This window comes from Micrasema longulum, unplaced genomic scaffold (assembly GCF_059751315.1).
Source record: "Micrasema longulum isolate JH-2025_06_02 unplaced genomic scaffold, ASM5975131v1 h1tg000089l, whole genome shotgun sequence".
Taxonomy (NCBI): domain Eukaryota; kingdom Metazoa; phylum Arthropoda; class Insecta; order Trichoptera; family Brachycentridae; genus Micrasema; species Micrasema longulum.
The window spans coordinates 57,195-78,604 of NW_028277295.1; the positions used below are offsets into that span (position 1 = coordinate 57,195).

Consider the following 21,410-nt stretch of genomic DNA (forward strand, 5'->3'; position numbering starts at 1 on the left):
TACCCCAGTTGGTGATGGACAGAAGAGACAAGGTTGATGCGTGATACATGGATTTATTACATGGTTACATTGTATAATTTATTTATTTTTTATTAGACAACGGCCTTAAAGACTACCAAAAAATCAAATGGGTTTTAAATTAGAATAAGTAGTAAAAAAACCATTTAAAAAAATTATTTAGTAGGCGCACATATACATATACATATATAATCCCTATGAATTGTATAAATGGACAATTTCCGTAAATAAATAATAATAAAAATCAATCTTACGCATTTCAAGACGTGACGACACGCAGAGCAATCGGCATTTAAAATGGTTGCAGTGTGATATAAATTTATATCAGAAAAGATGGAGTTAAAAGTATTTTTAGTATTTTCGTATTCCTGGAACTCGGGCGAATTCAAATTCTTCACTGTTACACATAAATTTACTTCTTGAGATATTACTTTAGACAATCTAAGAATTTCTGAAACACAATGACATTTAGGTAATTTCGAGTAGGTAGGTAAAAACTTAAATGAATTTAGCGCACGCCTATGCATTCTTTATTGCGTGAGTCCACTGCATTTACGGAAATAAATATTTAATATTAACTGTCAAAGTTCTAGAAATATACATTGGGAGAAATAATAAACAATAAAAATCATACAAGAATAATACCAGAGTTCGAGTCGCAATTTAAAATAGTTCCATGTTTGTAGTACTGCAACTGGAAAAAATCCTCAGAAATAGAAAGAAAATTTGAACTGAATGAAAAACTACTTTTTAAAATAACTAATTCGAAAATAAAAACCAGAAATATGCGCAAACGTGTCATTTTTACTGAAGATAAAATGCTACAATCATAAAATGAAGTTTATTGAATGTTCCGGGCTTTTAAGAAGGATTGTGTTTCCTAAGTAGGTAGTTAAATTTTACAAACAGAATATTAGATTTGTAATTTTTCTGTCGTCGTAATTTGTGGTGTGACAAGCGACCGCCGCGCCGCAACGTTAACGTCCGAAAGAGAATAATTTATTTTTGTTTGGTCTTACCAATTTCATCACGATGCATGACATCGAACATGATTTGACAGTGCATTAAGTCCTAACCATCAAAGCTTTTATTTTCGTTTTATAACAGTAATTTATGCCACTTGACTTATCCTTGTTGACACGACGTAATGTTACGCTCGTTCAAAATCGTTCGACTGAAAAATAATGAAGGATCATCAAATAATCATCAGCTTTACTAAACTTCTGTCTGACATTTGAAAAAAGCTTGTTATGGTAAAATATTTGTTTCGGGGGTATTTACTTTAAAATTATGTACTTAATAATGTAAAAATTACCTGGGTTTAGTGAATATTTTTCAATAGAAAGATCCGCAATAGTGTTTGAGACTTTTGAGAGACACTTTTTCGTAAAAAAATCGCGATCCCTACATCATAAATAGGTGCGATAGAAAAATCTAATTATGAATCCACAGATTACAGATATCATGAATCGCGCAACTGGAGGGCAGGCCGGGGAAGGCCATTTGTAATATTCGATCCTATAGGGGAGACAAAGAATGAAAGTAGGTACTTATAGGTTTCGGTAAAATACAGTAAAAATATGTTTTTTTTTCAACGCTTTATATTTCCTTAGATATAAAAGTTATTTCCAATATTTGTCGTTAATGTTATAGTATGAATATCAGTCTTCATGTTTTGTATTACAAATAATTTGAATACTTCTTCATTATGTTTTTCTTTATAGAAATGTGATTGCCTGATTTCGGGAAATCAAAAATGAGGGATGCAAGTAACAAGTTTTCATCCCGATTATTCTAGTTACTTCTCGTATCAGGTATAAGTTGTTCTTTTTTTATTTTAGTAGCAAATCTTAGGGATAGGTAGAAAGGACAGAACGCCATAGTAATATATTAAAATGCCTAATATACAAAAAAAAATCTGATAAGAGGCCTGGCTCTTGCAGTTGATACCTTTTTATTTCAATCAAACTCTACTGCTGAATTGCCCGTTCTGATTACCTCAACAGCTGATCCTACAATGCCATCTACATTATGTACAGATGTTGCTTATCGACCAAATATGGTTTGTAACTCATCTGTGCTATCTACTTCACATTTTTTGGCTTTCATCATATCGAAATCAGTATTGATGTAATAGTAAAATAATTAAAAGCCTCTGCTCATATAATAACTATGGTCCTGATGGTATTCCATCATCTTTTATTATAAACTGTGTAGATGAACTCTCTGCTCCACTATCTTACCTCTTGATAACTTATCTTTTACAGAAGGCATTTTCCCCAGTATATGGAAAAAATCCTTTGTCACACCTATTGATTGGATTGAATGGACTTGTCGCACATTATTCATTCAGTGTGTATCAGTAAAATGCTAATTTTTCAGAATACGGTTTTGAAATTTAATATACTTACTAAATAATTAGGTATACTAAACTATATAATCAAGAAATGTTAAAAAAATACAATTTATAACATTTCTTGATTTAAATTTTAACAAAAAGGTTTCAAAATTTTTACCAAGCTCTTTCTTGTACCATTTTTAATATATTTACACAAGTTTTAAGCAATTATTTTTTTATACTTACGCACCCATACACATGCAACCTCTCCCTCATTTATTTACGCATACACACATTCACATACACACGAAAACAAACGTCACACACATACAATTACGTAAACTCTTTTCCTATATGTTATGTGTCATTAGATTGTGATTAGATTTACAGTGGATTTTTAAAATTGGCTTGTTAATATTTTTCTACTTATTTTGTTTATGTAATAGATGTAAAAATACCAAATAAAATATTCACAAAAGTAAAAGCAAATGTGATGTAGAAAAATATAGAGCTATTTAAAAAATATAAGTTTTAAGTAAAATTGAGGAAATAATAGTAGTTGATCAACTCATACCTGCTATCGCTCCCATTATTATAACAAAGTAACATGGTTTTTATAAATGTAGGTCAGTTAAATCGAATCTTCTTGAATTCATAAATAAAATTAACCATAACATCTTGCTTCATAAATTGGAATGTTATGGAATTCATGGCGATCTTTTAGGATGGTTAAATTCTTACGTAACAAATAGGTCCCAGGCAGTAGCTACAAATGGTGTCTTATCTAGTTTCAAATACTGCAGCTCTGGTGTTTCGCAAAGGTCCCATTTTATTTTCTCTCCTAATAAATCAGTGCTTTAAATTTTCTCAATTTCTACTTTTTGCTGATTATACAAAGATCTTTGTCAATGTCAAAGATATTTCGCACTGTGTTAATTTCTAAAAAAATCTTGATTGTCTAATTAATTACTGTAATAAAAATCAATTATACATTAATACCTCAAATATGTTATTCAATAACATTTACAATGATCAAATATAATTCTTACACTTACTTTCATACCAATACACACAAACAATCCCTTTTGTTTACCACAATTGAATATGGATGATTTTTATTTAGAAACTTTGCTGGTCTGTCTTTAAACCGTATATTTTTTATGTTATTATATCATGGTTGACTTTTTTTTCTGTAAAATAAATAAATAAATCTAGTCTGGGCACTTCAACACCATAATTTATCAGTTTTGTATACTTTTTCAATTGCTTTACAATGTTCAACATCTTACCTATAAAGGAAACAAAAATTCAGAGCATGCCAAGTGAAAGATTTTTTTTTCTCTATCGTATTAAAACCATACCAAAAGCAGGACCCTGAAAAAACAATGAAAGGGAAGGAATTGTAGGAAATCGGCAAAAACACACACCCCGAAATTTGTTATTGTAATACTTAATTTTGACTGTCTATCGGACCGCATATAATTGTTAAATGAGATAATAAACAATTTGCATACCGAATCGCACCATTAGAAACTGACCAATTTTCAGTACTAGTTATGAAAATACTAATAAGGTATGTATTTATTTATTTGCAGTTTCATAAAACTTTTACATAATTACAATAAAACCAGTGAAAAAAATAGCAACATAAAAAAAGAACAAAAACATCAAAAAAGTATACAATAGTAAACAGTATTTATTAAAAAAAAAAAATATTACATCTGTAATAAATATAAATAATTTTTTTATATTTTATTTTTTGTAATGTATATGTATCATATTTTTTGGGTGATCCAGCGTAGGTTGGATTCGTTCGGATGTTTAATGCATTACAGTTTACCCTGAAGATGGCTCCAGCAAAGGTAGCCGAAATGTCTGAACAAATCTAACCTACAACAGTGACCATAAAAATCTACGCACTCATTCAATTAATTAGGTTTTTCAGAATACTTTATACTGTATCCAAATTTATGGTTATTTGGTATGCTTAGATTTCTTCATAAGGGTTTGTTTATCCAAGTTTTTGTTCAAATTTGTAATTCTGTTTCTTTTTAAATATTTTAATATATGACATTTATCCAGAAAATGTGTTCCGTTCGTGTTTCTTGCCATCGCAGCCTGTGATAGCAGTGTTTCTCTTGCGTGACGCCATAATGAGTTAGCTGACTGTTTTGTGCGCTTTGTGGTGCTTGTTTGAAATGCCGAATAAAATTGATTATCCCCATATGTGAGATAAGGTCTGTAATTCGTTTCCTTAATGCGAAGAACATTAAACCAGTCCACATTCATCAAAGACCTGTGAGGTCTATGGAGAACATGTGATGAGAGATTCAATGAATGTCGTGATAATGCGCACAACGACGAACAAAGTTCAAAGGCCCTCCCTTTTTGTGAAGAGGCCAACACCTCTTTATAAAGATGGAAAATACAAGAACGGGCTGGCACGGCCTCTGACTGAAAGAATAATCATATTGATAAATGCCATCTAATTATGCATCATTGAGCTAGTCAGAATATAATATTGAAAACCTAAAAAAGGCCACACTGAAATCAATGAATTCAAGAGTAATAAAAATGTAAGTTTTTTTTAAATAAGTTTATTTCCTGGATATTTTTTTCATTTTTCTAAATGTCACACATCCAGAATATAATTTTAATTTATTAAACAATAAAAAAATACTGTTACGAGATGTAAGCTGACTATACAACATGCAAATTTTTTACAAGATTGCATTTTATTTACATAAAAACAAAAATCTGCCGAAAAATCGCACAAATTTTGGACCTTCACATAATGAATTTGTCAGAATATGAAGCTTCCTAAAGAGCAAACATCATTGGGTTTTAATAAATTATAAAAAGATAGTTATTATCTATTTATTCAAACATGGTTATAAAAATGGAATCTTGTTATTTCATAAATATTTATAATGCAAAAGATTTTTAATGTGACTTTAAACATCAGACTTTTAAAAGCTTTTGTCGTCCTCGTGGTATAATGGTCAGCGCCATTCAAAGGTCTCGGGTTCGATTTCCGACATGGTTGATTTGAAATATTTATCTAAGTGTGGTTTCACATTAGAATATTTCATAGTCCCTGGACTGGTACCTGAAGCGTAAAACTGATCATCTTACCTTCATGTAACAAAAATGATCAATATACGCTGCGATTGGTGTACCAATGCAGTGCCCTATGCACCATTAGGTGCGAACGGGAATGATGATGATGATTTTAAAGTAATTAAAGTCAGTCCAAACGCAGCAAAATAAGGATGAAAATTTGTTTATGTTTTCAAATGACACTTTATTTCTTTTCTTTTTTTACTTTTCAGTGTCAACATGTACATAAAAAATACACAAAGTATTCAAATTTCAATTTTAAATACATAATAATTGTAAGAGCCTATATTTTTTTTTCTACATGTTAATAATATTTCTGTAAATTTTTGACCATTTTGGACACATAGTGGACAACTAGTGAGGCCTATTTTGGTGTTATCGCTATTTTTTTTTACATTATTCCAGAGCGAATGTCTCCCTCATGCCTGGCAGCTTGTCTGTGAGGTATTTTTACAAAAAACAAACCGCATTGATGCTTCAGCCCCGTATTCACCGGACCTGGTCCTCCGCGATTTTTGCCTAAATATAAAGAGAACTATGAAAGGAGACAAAGTCCAAATCGCTGATGTTTCGAGGATTGGAAAAAATACTGACATGAAGAGGACATTATTAATATTAAGGAATAAACAAAGATTTTCAAAAATAAACACAAATTATGTGTATTTTTTTCCCAAACAGCATACCTGATTTGATATTTTCTATTTATGTCTAGATATAAATAATACAATCACCAGATTTATTGCAAAGATAGCTAAAATAAAATACTACAAAAAACAATAAAGATTCCTTTATTTTATTACTAGCACATTATATATAATGCTTATAAAACCCAAACAATATAATATTCAACATAAACCAAACATTTAACATATACAAACAATATCACAAATGATTCAAGCAATTACTATGTTGCAATTGTATCAAAGGAATAATCCATAGAGGAGGAATTACAAATATTGTATTTGTCTAACTTACAAAACACAAATAATATAGTCTTACTGATGAGAATCCGGGGCTAGTTGAACCACAAAAAAGTTTAAAGTTAATAAATGTTGCGTTGTCGGCCTGCCGTGTAGTGGTCAGCGCATTAGCCTACCATGCAAGAGGTCTCGGGTTCGATTCCCGACATGGTTGACACGAAATATTAATTTGAAAAGGTGTTTTTACACTAGAATATTTCATAGTCCCTGGACTGACACCTGTAGCGTAAGACTGATCATCTTACCACCACGTAAAAAAAAGATCAAGATACACCGCGATTGGTGTACCGATGCAGTGCCCTATGCACTATTAGGTGCGGAAAGGGAATGATGATGATGATGTTTTCGACAAACCTTGTATAACAATTTGTTTTATCCATAGAACTACAATACATCGAACTTAGTTATTACGAGTAAGATAGGACTGGCTGAATTTATTTGTTATACCAGAGAAAAGTTTTTCTTTTGATAAATACAATCACCATTGCCTATTTATTGTCATTAAATAAACAAATATAGCATATCATTCATAAACTTCAGCCCTACGGGAAATCGGATACAATAAATGTTTTCTTGCGCGCGGTAAAAATTGAAGCATTAAATTGTACAGCAAAGTTTCCTGAAAATGTACAAAAAAAAAATATTTAATGAAAAACGAACTATGTACTTTGAATGACGTCACTAGTTCATATAAATCAACCTATGATAATATGAGAGTTATGGAAGACTTCCAGGTTGCTTACCATGGATGGACCAATGGGAAGAACTGATCGAGAATAACCGGAAAAGAACCACTGACGTCTGAAGTTATTTCAGAAATACAAAACTTAAAAAAATCACAGCGCTGATAATACGACATTAAGTTGAAAAAAAAATAGGCGTAGTTTAATAGTCTATTGACAAATCATTAAAAAAAAAAAAAAAAACACTTAAGTTTCTTATAAAACGTGTCATACTTTTTCAATATTGTTGGTGAAAATACCAATCAGGTTGTTGGACACTTGCGTAGCGGTATACACATAATCGGTCATCCGACAGGATCGTCCTTAATATCACCCGACACTTGATTTAGATACACTGCAATTGGAATATTAACGTAGCACCGTGTAAATTGAAAAGTAAAATAAAACTTGATTTGACAAAAACGCAACAATTATTAATTTAACATCAGCCATTTTTTATATTAACTTTCCCCGAATTCTAATAAAGTATGGATTACGTATAACAAAACCTGGTCAAATTGGAGGTTAAGTTTACAATTTAATTTTTATAAATATTATCGATTAGTGTATTTAACAAACGATCAATTGCCACGGCCAATTCAATATGTTTTTTAATTCACGTAAACTAATGTAAAATGTTACCAGTGTCTGGACAGGCAAAAAAATACAGTTCTTTAACTAAATAAATCCAGTACTTTGGGTGAAATTGATATAGTCTTTGGGGAGAAATAGATCTAGTGTTCTGGGCGAAATAGATCCAGAACTCTTCATCAGTTTTTTTGACTCACTGGCTACACACAGGTATAAATCCATACTGTCCGCCTTGTGGTCTAATGGCGTGTGCATTTACCTACCATGCAAAAGGTCTTGAGTTCGATTCCCGACATGGTTGACATGAAATATTTATTTAAAAATATGTTTTAACACTGAAATATTTTATAGTGGACTGGACTGGTATCCGAAGCGTAAGTTGGATCATCTTCACTTCATGAATAAGCCACAGGGGTGTACTAATGTAGTGCCTTATGCACCATTAGGCCTGAAAAGGGAACGATAATGAGAAAAATCCATAAAGAGAGAATCAAAAACATATTTGCCCACCTTAATTCTTTCAGAATTGAATTGCTTTTGATTAAAAAAATACATTGTATCTTTGATTTTTTTTTTATAATCTTATATGTAAGAAATAAAAAAAACATTTTTAATGACCACTGGCTCTCAAACCGACAATAACTCGATAAATTTCATGAAATATGTGTTGTTATCTTACAATATATGTTTATTCAATCAAATTAGTTTAATTTTAGTGCATTTATATTTAAAATTTGGCCTAAATATCATTTAGAAGGATGGCAGAAATTTGCTCCAAAACATTTGCTATTCAACAAAAATTACTCTGCAATTTGTATAGAAATGCAATACCCTATGCACCATTAGGTGCAGATAATGAAAAAAAAATAATTGGCTGTATGAAAAATGAAAAAACACAAAATATTTATAGTAAAAAAATGAAATACAAAAAACACTTAACCTAGATGAAATCCAAATAATTATATAAAAACTAAATTAAGGCAGTCTAATTAAATATTATTATTTACAAATATTATTTTTATAATACACAATAGACTACCTGATACCCATTTCATTAAATATTGTAAATTTAATACATTATATATTTTAAATTCATCAAGTTAAATAATACAGTGGGTTAACATTTGGAATTAACACAAACCAATCAAATTGTCATAAAATCAATTTTACACACATATTATTATGTCCACGTTGAGGTGTAGTGGTCAGGACATTAGGACACCCTGCGTGAGATCACAGGTTCAATTTCCGACAAGGGCGAAATGAAATATTAATTTGAAAGTTATTTTCGTCAGAAACATTTACCATTCCTGAATTAGATTCTAAAACAATAGTTGGATAATCTTGTCTATGAATAAATAAATAGTGGAATCAGAATTTTATCTAGCGCCCTATGCACCAAAGGTTTGGAAAAGTCCGAGAAAGAAAAGTATAGCACGATTTAAAAAATTACATATTTCCACCCTTTGGTGGAAATATGTAATAATATTATGTTCAGTTGGCACAAAGAACCAGACACTTGCTTACAAGGGATGGGAGAATAATATGCTCGTATTAATTTACAAACAATATTCCCGTCCCTTTTCAGTAAGTTACGAAGCGCTAGTTCCCATTAGATCCAGCCCTGTTCAAAGATATTTTGTTTTCAAAAATGAATGATTTTTTACATTTTAACTCTCCCTTTCCTGTGATGCGTAGCCAGTACACATTGCATCTAACGAATTTTATATCTCTATAAATGTAATAAATACATAGTTAAGATTTTCGATATTCCTCCGTTTTACATATTTAATTAAATAATTTATTATTAAAAAATAAATACATTTTGGGCACAAAAAAAGCATTTTATCAGAACAGAAATCGGAGATAAATCACCAAAACAATCAAAAGTATATTGATGTGTCACGTTGCGCGGCGTATGAAGTAAAGGAGTACCGAATATACGATTGTCTTGCGCACATAAGTAGTATATTCGAAAATGAGAGAAAATTACACGTGAGACATAGGCTAGCCAGTACCACTAACACAAAACACCAGTCACTCTCAGTTGCCCTGAGAGCTCAGCTAACGGTGGTCCGTTCGCTCTCGCCGTGAGCATTGATGGCCAATGGATTTTTTAAATGTTTATAGCAATTATATTTAAAATATTATCACTTTTAACTTCAAATATAGTTGATTGAATTATTCAGATTTTAAATCCTAAATTTGTAGTATATTGACAACACCATACCAAAACGCACGGATTTTTTTAGCACAATTAGGAAAAGGTTAAAAAAAGAAGGAAGCGAATCGACCTCTTAGAGTTACAGGTTCAAAAAGTAGTAAAAACAGGTTATATTTTCACTGCTTTTTGGTTTCTCCTGTAAAGTAGGCAAAATCATTTTACGTTTCTTTGACTCTAAGGGGTTGTATTGTGATGAAAACATGCCGTATAAATAAATGTTTCATGCAAATCTTTTTGGGAATCGAACCTGAGACATCATTCACCACTACACCACGAAGCGGACGAAATATAAAAATGTATAACGAATATATTCCTCTGATTCTGAGCAACATAGTGAGCGAATGAGATTGATTAACTGGACAATATTATAATACAAAATTTAATGATAATGAAATTAGACTATTCACTGAATTTATTCATAATATAGACATCAATAGTTTGCCGGGTTGTAAAATGATGGCGCTCCCTGAAAAAAAGAAACAATAATCAATGAATCTTTAAGGTGTATTCAGTTTCAGGGCTGCGAAAAACAGTGATTATTTAGAACAGAATTCATACAAAATTAATTATTTATTTGGTCAACAAATGATTAAAAATAATATAAGAAACCAAAATTTTCAATGACTTCAAATCTAACCTTCGCATATTTGGTAAAGTGTGTATGATTCTAAATTTGTTGGAACAGGGGGAAACATTTTTAAGAAGGGAATATGGAAATCTAGGCATTTAAGGGGCTTATGACCTATTGGCTGGTTTAAGTACCCACTTTACACACCGTGTAAAATGTTTCAGTCTGTTGCAATAAATTTAGATGTAAATAACTCTTTAGGGAGAAAATCCAGCCTGTCTACAAACATTTAGACATAGGTACTCAAAACATTGTTGGTATATTATTTTCAGTAAGAACAAAAAATTTCTAGAATTATCGTTGTAAATGTTATTAAACGGTAAAAATAATAAACTAATTAAAATTATAAAAAAATTAAATAAGTTGAGCGATAAACAAATGAAAACAACTCCACAATTGCAGAATCTATAAATAAAATGAAAATAGAGCTTATATGTCAAATTTTATTTATTTAACATAATATGTATATAATATATTATGTAGATCATGTGAACTGCTGTCAGATGTTTAAAACATAAAAATTTTAATCCATACTTTGTTTTCTAAAAAGTAGAATTAAATATGCTATATTCTAGTTATTTTTGTCGTTTCAGTTCGCTTAACAAACCTAAAATGTTCAATAAAAATACAGCGTTATTGTGAAGATACTATATATTATTGTGGTGATCAAAATAATGTGTGAATTTTTTTCCTTATTCAGTTATCTTGGAAAATAGAGTTTTAAAGTCAAATTTTATTAAAAATAAATGTAGAGCATGTGAAGTGCTGTCAGTTAAACCTCGAATTTTGTGTTTTCCCGCGATTTACTTATAATTTTTGTAGATTGAATTGTTTAGTACATTAAAAACCCAGTATTACGTTTTTTCCCCGCAATTAACGTCGGAGAAATTTGGATTTCGCACTAAAAACTGACGGCCCGAGAGTCTTATGTTAGTTTCTATCACTCCACTAACTTTTTTTTATCTAAATTTGTAATTTTAAAGACAGTTTAATGCGTTTTGACAACATTTGCCGCCATTTTCGTGTTTTTGACAACTCAACGAGTCTGAAGTCATTCTCTAATCATTATACCAACTTAGTGAAAACTGACAGCACAAGAGTCTGAAGTTAGTCTCAACCATTATACCAACTTGTTAGTAAGTTAAATCGATAATCGAAATTATTGCCGCCATTTTCGTGATATTTTTATTGTAATTTTGCAAACAGTTTATTGTGTTTTACTGACATTTATTATTTATGAAAATGATATTCAAATATTGCTGCATTTTTTTAAAAATTAAAAATAATTTACTGCATATTTTTTTTTCTCAGTGCGCAACTCCTGATTTGAATTCAACTGCCATGCCATGTTGTGTCCTTTTAACGTGTAGAAATACTGCTAGGATCTTAAAGAAACAGGATGCAATCACATTTCATGTATAATTAGCAAATGAATGAGAATGTGACAAATGCATTACTTAAAAATTGAATTATTTTTCCATCTGTCAGATTCTCGAAGAAACAAAATGGAAATTTCGTTAGTGTTGCCAGGGTAGTAATTTTTTTAACCCTACTTTGCTCATCTAATGAGAGAATTAATGAAAATTGTATCCCGGATTAAACAACTCTGTGGTGGACATTTGACCGATATTATCTTCAAAACATCAAATATTATTTAACATGATAAAAAAATATCTGTTTTATGTAAAATAAAATTTGTTTTATATTGTAAGTTTAAAGTTCATTACTTCAATTACTCTTATTAAATGACCCTTTACTTATCTACTCTGTTGTGTCAATAAATATTTCCGCGTGCACAATAAAATTTTAGAGAAATTAACAGATTGCTTTTTTTTTAACCTTACATTTGTGTTATGATTTTATTTTTTCCCATCAAGCAACATTACGCTACCTCACGAATGCGCGCGGCGAAAGTAGGGCATAGTGGGGGAATTATTGGACAGAGTCCGATGTATTCAAATATGATTTTACGCACCTTCTGGACTATTCTTAATTCTATGCTTTCATTTTGACTATTTCATTATGAAGTTTACGCATTTAAAGTTGATCCTGAAATTGCATCCAAAATTGTATGTTGAAAAATTAAATCAGAATGAATTATTAAATAGCTTTCCTGTATAATCAGCTAAGACAGACTTGTACCTCTTTACTCAAATGCCGCAGATTAAGGAATATTTTCGAACTGACTCAAGCAATATCGCCATTACATTCTGTAGAAGATTTAACGCATAATATTTTTGTAAATCGAAAAGACAAGAAAATTTTACATACAGCTGTATAATCAAGTTTAATTTCATTTCTTCGCACTTGCCTGGACCCGGCGATCGATATGTCAACTGTCCGAGATGCAGATTCATGACAATGGCGTTGTCAAATATTATCGCTACATAAGGAGGACACCAAAGTTTAAATACAGCAATTTGTTGACTTATGACTGCAATCGGTTCCAGAAAATAGGTCGCAAGTCGATCTGGTCGGATCCTTTTAAAAAATTACAAAAATATTGATGTTTCACTTGTCCATTGCAAAATATTTTAAAGGTATTTTGACAATACGAGCATTGGAATTAATATTAAATTAAATGGATTTGGTGTAGATACGGTATTGAAACCAGGGGACGATTACGAACGTTATATTCACCGGTACTTATTCATGTTTATTTGTCATTTGTAAATTGTAAATTTGTCAATAAAGTGATCGGTTCATAATCTTTCCTTTTTTACATAATCACCATTGTTTCTTTTCTCTCTGTATTATTTCGTGAACATCTGTATCATGTTTGGAATAGAAACAACATTTTTAAATGAATAAAAATATACATAATTGTACCTGTTCGCTATTATTGTTGGTGGCTCCCGGTACAAAGTACGAAGTGGGTGCTACGGTCTGCACAGAGGCTCCTAGAACTTCAGAGGCGGGGGGAAGAGGTTTAATAGGGGCCCCACTCGGGTTGAACACGTCTACGTATGATTTTTTTATATCTAAAAAAAGAAAGATTATTTAAATTTATGGCGTACCAAATTTATTAAAAAAGACCTATGCTTATAAAAAATACAATATAACTTACGTCTTCCTTTCTGCAGTTTGAATATATTAGGTGTTGGCGCCATATTCTGGAGAACTCCACTACCTTGGTCCAGCGGTGGGAGTAAGTTCGAGGAGGGGGGAGGGGTCTGCTGGCTCGGCTGCGCTGCTATCGGTTGATATCTGAAATTCATTATGACATATTATTTTTGAAAACATCATGTCTGTGTCCAGGTGGATGCATAATACAGTTCTGTGTGTGAAATAGGACAAGAATCGTAGATGAGTGTTTTTGACTCGAAATCAAGTGAAATAAAGCAGCCTCGTAGTGCAGTAGTAGTGCGCTCGACTTATTGCCTATCATGCTTGAGGTCCCCGGTTCGATTTTTGGCAGGATCAACGTGAAATGTTTGTTTTGAAGGCAAAAATTCTAATCAATTGGTTATTGTTATCACAATTAGTCAGTCTCAAAACCATCTGTATACAAATAATCTGCACACTGTGAATAGATATTGCATATTTACAATCTCATTCTCAATCTCAAATTTACAATCAAAACATAGATTGAAAGTGAGATCGATCTGGGAAAGACAATCAAGTTGAGTCGCACTAAAATTTTGTTTTGGTAATGTTTATGAATATTTTTTTAATTTAATTTTATTTTCAGTTCACAAACAGTAAAAGATGTCACAATATAAATACAATTTATAAAATAAAAAATAATAACACTAAACGTCTTTCACCAATTATATGTGAACACCAATAGTCACAAAAGAAAAATTAAAAATTATTAAAGCAGTTTATTAGAATTTATATAAGATTAATTTTAATTTAAGATAGATGCAATTTATACAATCGAATATAATTTTACTAGATGGTTAATAAAGTCTCGTAGTAGTATAAGTTTTTTTAAATGTATATCAATAAATTATAGTAAAAATAGTCACAATAAAATAACATAAATAAAAAAACAAATGTTATTTACAGGTCCCATAGTGAAAACAATAAGCAGATTGAACTGAATTTACTGACATCAAGTGAAATATTTGACCACAACATTAATGCTTTGAATATAAATAAAACTTAAAAATTTATTTCAACAGAGGGAAATTTTTTTTGAGAAGGAAATGGAATATGGAAGTATAGGCATTTACAGGGCTTATGACCTGTCATTGGCTGGTTTAAGTGGCCACTTTACACACTGTGTAACATTCACCATTCTGCCCATGTTTGAACATCCACATTTCCTCAACTCTTCCATATGTTGACTTTTGTGAAGTAAAAGAGCTGAAACCTTTATCACGTGGGTGAGATTCATCCGGCTGAACCAAATCACCTACTAGGCAACGCCTGGAAACAATTTTCCAATTTTTACACTTCTTCTTTTACCAGGTAATAATTCAACAATGTTTGATTAGGTCCAAATGCTTGGAGACTGGCTGGATTTCCTCCCTAGGGAGTTGTTCTCAATTTTTTTTTCCCTCTCTGTTGAAATAAATTTAAATATGAACAACTCCCTAGGGAGGAAATCCAGCCAGTCTGCAAGCATTTGGACATAATCAAATATTGATAAATAAAACTTTTCATTTTCTCGACTCATTTACTGACCCGAGGACTTTGCATGGGTTACATTATCTTTTTTCTTTATCACGACAGTCAAACAAAGTTATAAATATAAAGTTTTACTTACCCTACGTTATTATTAGTGGCGGCCGGCCTAAGGATGTCGGACATCTTGGGAGGAAGAGTGAGTTGTGATTGTTGCTCATCTTCATCAGCGTCCAAATTCACCCATTTCTTATTATCCGAATCCCACACAATCTGGAATTATGATCCAATTACGTCTTTCTTCAAAGACAATATTATCTCAATGTCCGCGACATCTCAAACTTCATATAACGCATGAGGGTATTGGAAGCAAGCTTAGAAATCTCCATTGAAGGAGTTACTGAGATATTTGCAAAAAACTTTGAAAAAAGAATTGTGAGATTTCTAATTATGCTTCACCAACTCAATGGAGAATGCTAAGTTTGCGGTGTCAAGTAGTATAATTGAAATCTGTTTTTGCAAGATTTAGAGATGGTTTTAAATTACGCAATTAATTAGGTAGGTAGGTTTTCATGTAGTTTATTTTGGCATCAATAAGCAATTTTCCGTTTTTGGTGGAGAATTCCAAGTTTGCTTCTAATACCGTATGTTTGTTTACTCCTGGAGTATGCCTACTAAATATGGAGTCTCTATTTTAAGAAAAACATGTAACATCACTTGACATCAACCCTGATGATGTACGCTGCAATGCGATTTAAAATCTCGGCAAAGAGTGTCATGTATTTTAAACATTTTAAATCCTGTCGCTTGTTATATGACGTCTATAATTCATTTCCTTAATGTGAAGAACATTAAACCAGTCCGCATTCGTCAACAGATCTGTGAGGTATGCGGAGAACATGTGATAAGTTATTCAATGGTAGTGAGATGAAGGAGACAGTTCAATGAAAGTCGTGATAATGAGCACAACGACGAACGAAGAGGGCGTCTCCATTTTGAAAAGCGCAGCACCCTTTCATGATGAGGGAATACAAAAGCTAGCCAAGTAATGTGTCTGTGTGGCGTGAGAACTCTTTAATAACAAAATTAGAAGAGAAAATGACTTACTGAAGGGTTCTTGTCATCGGGCAGAATCATCTGATTCTTGGGTTTGAGAGTCAACTTATTGAAGATGCCTCCAAACCATCCTGCGCTTTGATTTTTCCCCGTCTGTCCGGGAGTTTCCTTCTTCGCGGGCTGCTTCTGTCCCTCTGGTTGCTTCAGGGTCTGCGGAGCGGATCCTCGCTGGTCTCCCAGGTCCTCATCATACAGGGACTTCTGGCGGCCCAGGCTGGCATTGGGCATGGAGATCTGTGGCCGGGGAGGTTCAAGAGACTCCACTGCCTCCCTGTCCTAGAATTTTATATGGCAAACAATACAAAAAGCGCATGAATTCGACTTGTTGGCACACTAAAAAAAATAGAAACAATTTTTTATACAATTTAAAAATATATACTTCCTACTTGATTATTTTAAATAAACTCAAGTTATTATGATTATATTTAAAAAACATTAATACAAAACATTTTATATTTGTGTCGTAAAAATACAAACCCCTCTACAATAGAAAAATATAATGTTCTAATGTAATTTCGGAGAGAAAAAAATAATACTTAAAATTTGTATCAAATTCCACTAAAAAATATCAGCATTAAAATTTCGCTAAAAAAATGTAGAAATGAAATATTTACAACAAAAATGTTCTTTGAAAAAAACCATAAATCCATTAAAAAGGGGTTGAAATAAAATATTATAGCTATTTAAATTTTTTAAACGATAATTGAAGGAATAATTTAACCTAGAATTTAAGATAAATACCACAAATTCGTGTGCTTTAAAATGCTTTTTTATTTAATCAATTTTCTTCAAATCAATACAAACAATTTGAATAAAATAAATACAAAACAACTTTGCTTTTAAACACTTATTTTTTATTATTTCTAGGCAGGTTTCAAAGCTACATAAGCTTCTTTATCAACTATCGGTCGGTAGAAAAAAAAGTGGTTGAAATCAAAGTTGTTTCATATTTGTTTTATTATAATAAAAAACCACTTAAATATTTTGTCTTTATATGAGTCCCAATGTTTAGTCTAAATTTTAAGAGGCTACCAGTATACAAAGTAATTAGATTTTAGTAACATAAAACTAAGTGTATTTACTATAAGAAATACCCAAGACAGTGATTGTTTTTTTAAATGTTCATTTAGTTTATTTTTAATGATGCGATTTTGAAAAAATGGCATGTCACAATGGCAAAATGACTAATGTTTTGGTTGAAAATTCATTATAGAGGAGTTTGAAAGTGGACAGCTTATTTATTAATTTTTCAATGACATATATTTAATTTTAAACACACTTAACAAAAGAAAACATATGTATTTTTAGTTTCATCCCTTTATTTTCCGAGAAGTCAGATTGGCGCTATATAAGTTTCTGACATTACTGTAATCTGTGTAGATCTATCGTGACAGTAGTTGAATGTGTAATAAAATAATTTTAGTATATTTATTATGCTTAATGCCAGAATGAAAAAATATTTTTTTAGGAAATACTTTTAATTATTGTTTAAATGTTTCCGTTCTTTTTTTCACAAAAAACAAGATTGGTTTTTGTTTTCGGCAAGTTGCTTGGTAATTCATAACATATACCAAGAAAATACGTGTTTAATCAACCTCTATTGGCTTTTGAGCTGTCTATAAAAATTACGACAGTAACACTACATTAAATAAATGTGTTCAATATTGAAATGGACTTCTTATTCAAATAGTTCAAACCCCAATTCCAATTGGTAAGGATGAGCGCTGCTCTACTGTATTTTATTTAAAGAATGAAATAATTTAAATTTACTTAATAGAGAAATGCACAATTGATTCGCAATGCCATAGATAATCAAAATTATATAGATACTTTTCTCTACCGGGAAAAATATTTAAACTGGCATAAAGAAATGGATTGCCTGTCTAGCAACTGATTAGCAGAAGACATGATATTTCAAGTGATGTATTGTGTATTGTAGCTGATACTGCTTAGTAAAAATAGTTTAATTCCTGCTTTTAAAGGCTTTTGTAATTATAAAAACAAAACACGTTTTAAAAAACAAATATTTAATTTATTAACACATTAGTCTGTCGTTTGATTGTTATTTATGAAAAAATCTTCTAATTAGAAACAATAATAGAACATTGTTATATTTTTGTTTAAATTAATTTGTAATGTTTAAGTTATCTTTTGTTATGTTTAAGGTAGATTTGTAATGCGTACATTATCTATTGTAATGTTTAAGTTATCTTTCGTAATGTTTAAAGTTATCTTTTGCGATATTTATGTTATCTTTTGTAATGTTTAAGTTATCTTTCGTAATGCTTAATGTTAACTTTTGCGATATTTATGTTATCTTTTGTAATGTTTAAGTTATCTTTTGTAATGTTTAATGTTAACTTTTGCGATATTTAAGTTATCTTTTGTAATGTGAGAGTTATTCATATTTTGCCTAAAAGTATGATGTTATGGAACTGGTTTTGTATCATTAGGTAAACATTATTATATAAATACATGTTATTTTTCTTCATGTAAATACCTACATGCCTGTAATTATTTCCAACACATTTCTCTTGAGAAAAAATAAATACATGTTTTTGAAAAATCTATGTAATATTGTTGTCTGTGTATTGTTCACTTATTTATAAGATCTTTTATTTAAAAATCAATATATTGGTTTTTTATCTTTGTATTTTGTAATTCTGGACTTAAAGGTGTGATTGATATTTTTCGTCAATTTATAATAATAATTATTAAAAAAAAAAATAAGTTCAAATACATAATATAATTACAGTACGTTTAAATGTTTAACGACCTATGTTAATGTGTTAGTACCTGTCGGTGAACCAAGTAAACAAACTAAGTTCGTTTGTGTTAAAACGCACACTGTAATATTTTATTTGAAAACATATTATCACGCACACATCAACAAAGGCTATTAAAGATTTAAATAGACTGTACATATTTTCAAAATCTATTAACAAGTTTTGAAACAGAATGGAATTGGAATTTAACAGATATTTCTTCAAACTAGTTTTAAGTTGAAGACTAATATATATTTTTTTAAAGAATAGAGTGTGAAAATACATATATTATCATATAATATTATATTATAGTAGGACATATTGTTTGATTAATTTAATTTGATTAATCTAAGTATAAATAAAAGTCTTCATGTAATTTTATAAATTTATTGCAAAATCGAAAAGCCTTTGTTACATTACATAGATATATCTTTGTTTTGGCAACTACAGTGAAATTTTGTTAGTAAATTTGTACTCTGAAATCTACAACACTAAAACAGTCAAACGTACACTACGTAAAAATATCAAAAGGTAAAATGTATTCTAAAAGGCGTTCTTATTATTTAATAACAATGAGTTGTGCACTTTGAAAAATACAATATTTCACCGGAGGATAAGTGTATTTTGCGATTCCAATGAACTTGTCAATATGCTGTCATAAAATAATATATTTTATTAAAAATTAAAAAAAAAAAAGCTATTATTTGATTTGATTTTAATTTATTAAGGGTTACTTTGATTCTGTGTCCAGGCGGATGAAGAATACAGTGCTGTGTGAGAAATAGAACGAGAACCCTGGACAACTGTTTTCGATTCAATGGTTGTTCTCATGTGAAAATCCTGAATAAGGAAATCGAGTAGAAATAAATCCATCTCGAGTGGTTGGGGCGTTCGCCTACCATTCTCGAGATCCTAGGATTTGATTCGTGGCAGGGTGGATGAGAAATACTGATTTTAAGGGTTGTATAAACTATATATTTTATTGTTCCTAAGGCATAAGACTGATCACCTTATCTTCATGTAAAATATGATTAAAATATGCTGCATATAGTGAAGCAGGGTTTGTCAAACAGGTAATAGTGGCATCAAAATCGCATGAAATTTTTATGTTCTTACCGGGGATCGAACCCAGAGCCTTCCGTGTGTCAGTCAAGTGTCTTAGCAATTACAGCATGGAGACTACCTTCTTTTTGTGTTTCTTTAAACGTACGTATTGTCGGGTTTTAGACACATTTTACTAGTTGTGAGATATTGCACTTTTTAAGTTAAAAGCTCATGCCAAATCAACTATTCAAATAAAACTGCAAGTCGAATATTTTGAAATTTAATTTTTGGTATTTATAGAGAATTAAATATTTTTATTTACTTTTCATAAGGAAAAGATTATTTGATGCCATTTACAAAGATCTCATAACGATAAATTGTAAACGTAAATGTAATTTATCCATGTAAATATATGTATAAGCCATGGGTATTGCATAGAGTGTTCAGTTGGTTTTATTAAAATTTGATGTATCATATTATCACCGTTATGATTTTTAAAGGTTTTATAATTTTGAAATTACTCCGCCCGAGACGACACCAGTTGTCGTCAGTGAGTTGTGCTGACATTTAAAAGTAAAATCCCGTAGCTGTCAAGATACTCTAAACGTCGAAAAAATGGCTACCCAGAAACCGGTAATCTATCACAGTACATTACAAACGCTATAATTGATTGGTTATTGTTTACAATAACCTGTGACATTTCAAAATAGTTAATTTTTATATTTTTTTTCATACATTTTTGAGAAACACCTTGCAATTAAATGCTCTAATTTTTACCACTGAAAGTGTTATGTATTATAGCAACACTGAGTAGGTACTAGTCTGGATAAATATGATCTGTGCATAAGTGTAAAGTCAAAGTGTTTTTACAACAATAATAAAGAGTACTTGATAATGACCCAACATGGGATAACTTAGTGTATCATTAATTATTCAAACATTACATTGGCAATGCGGATGCTTTAAGCAGATGGCCGGTAGAACAAGAAATAAAAGAACCAGGAGATCCAGCAGAAGTCTTACTTTTGGAAGATACTCCAACAACATTCCCATACGATTGTAGAGATATTGCGGAAGCCACTCGTAAGGATAAAGTGCTATCAAAAGTATATTATAACGTATTAAAAGGAGGGCCAGAAAACGTTGAACAGGAAGCCAAAGTGTATCATAAAAAAAGGGATGGATTATCTATTCAAAGAAACTGCTTGTTGTATGGTAGTAGAGTCATCATACCATTGTCAATGAGAAGCAATCTATTAAAATTATTACATGAATCACACGATGGCATCGTC

At 30.8% G+C, this 21,410-nt stretch overlaps 1 protein-coding gene and 1 long non-coding RNA gene across 3 annotated transcripts in view; one reads left to right on the top strand and one right to left on the bottom strand.

The window, feature by feature from the left end:
- The first annotated feature begins 931 nt into the window (after nucleotides 1-931).
- On the top strand, nucleotides 932-2,355 carry LOC148284785 (uncharacterized). Its single transcript, XR_015823870.1, has 4 exons — nucleotides 932-1,271; nucleotides 1,471-1,560; nucleotides 1,743-1,832; nucleotides 2,286-2,355. It is a non-coding gene; the product is annotated as an uncharacterized LOC148284785 (long non-coding RNA).
- A 7,869-nt stretch (nucleotides 2,356-10,224) lies between these two features.
- Nucleotides 10,225-21,410, bottom strand: part of Sec16 (endoplasmic reticulum export factor secretory 16) — a 72,465-nt gene continuing 61,279 nt past the window's right edge. For both annotated transcript variants that reach the window (XM_088234879.1, XM_088234869.1), the window contains 5 exons: nucleotides 16,301-16,585; nucleotides 15,336-15,466; nucleotides 13,689-13,828; nucleotides 13,451-13,602; nucleotides 10,225-10,459 (listed from right to left, as the gene is read on the bottom strand). In XM_088234879.1, the coding sequence (XP_088091005.1) occupies nucleotides 10,424-10,459; nucleotides 13,451-13,602; nucleotides 13,689-13,828; nucleotides 15,336-15,466; nucleotides 16,301-16,585 (744 nt within the window). In that variant the 3' untranslated portion in view covers nucleotides 10,225-10,423. The remainder of the gene's footprint in view (nucleotides 10,460-13,450; nucleotides 13,603-13,688; nucleotides 13,829-15,335; nucleotides 15,467-16,300; nucleotides 16,586-21,410) is intronic.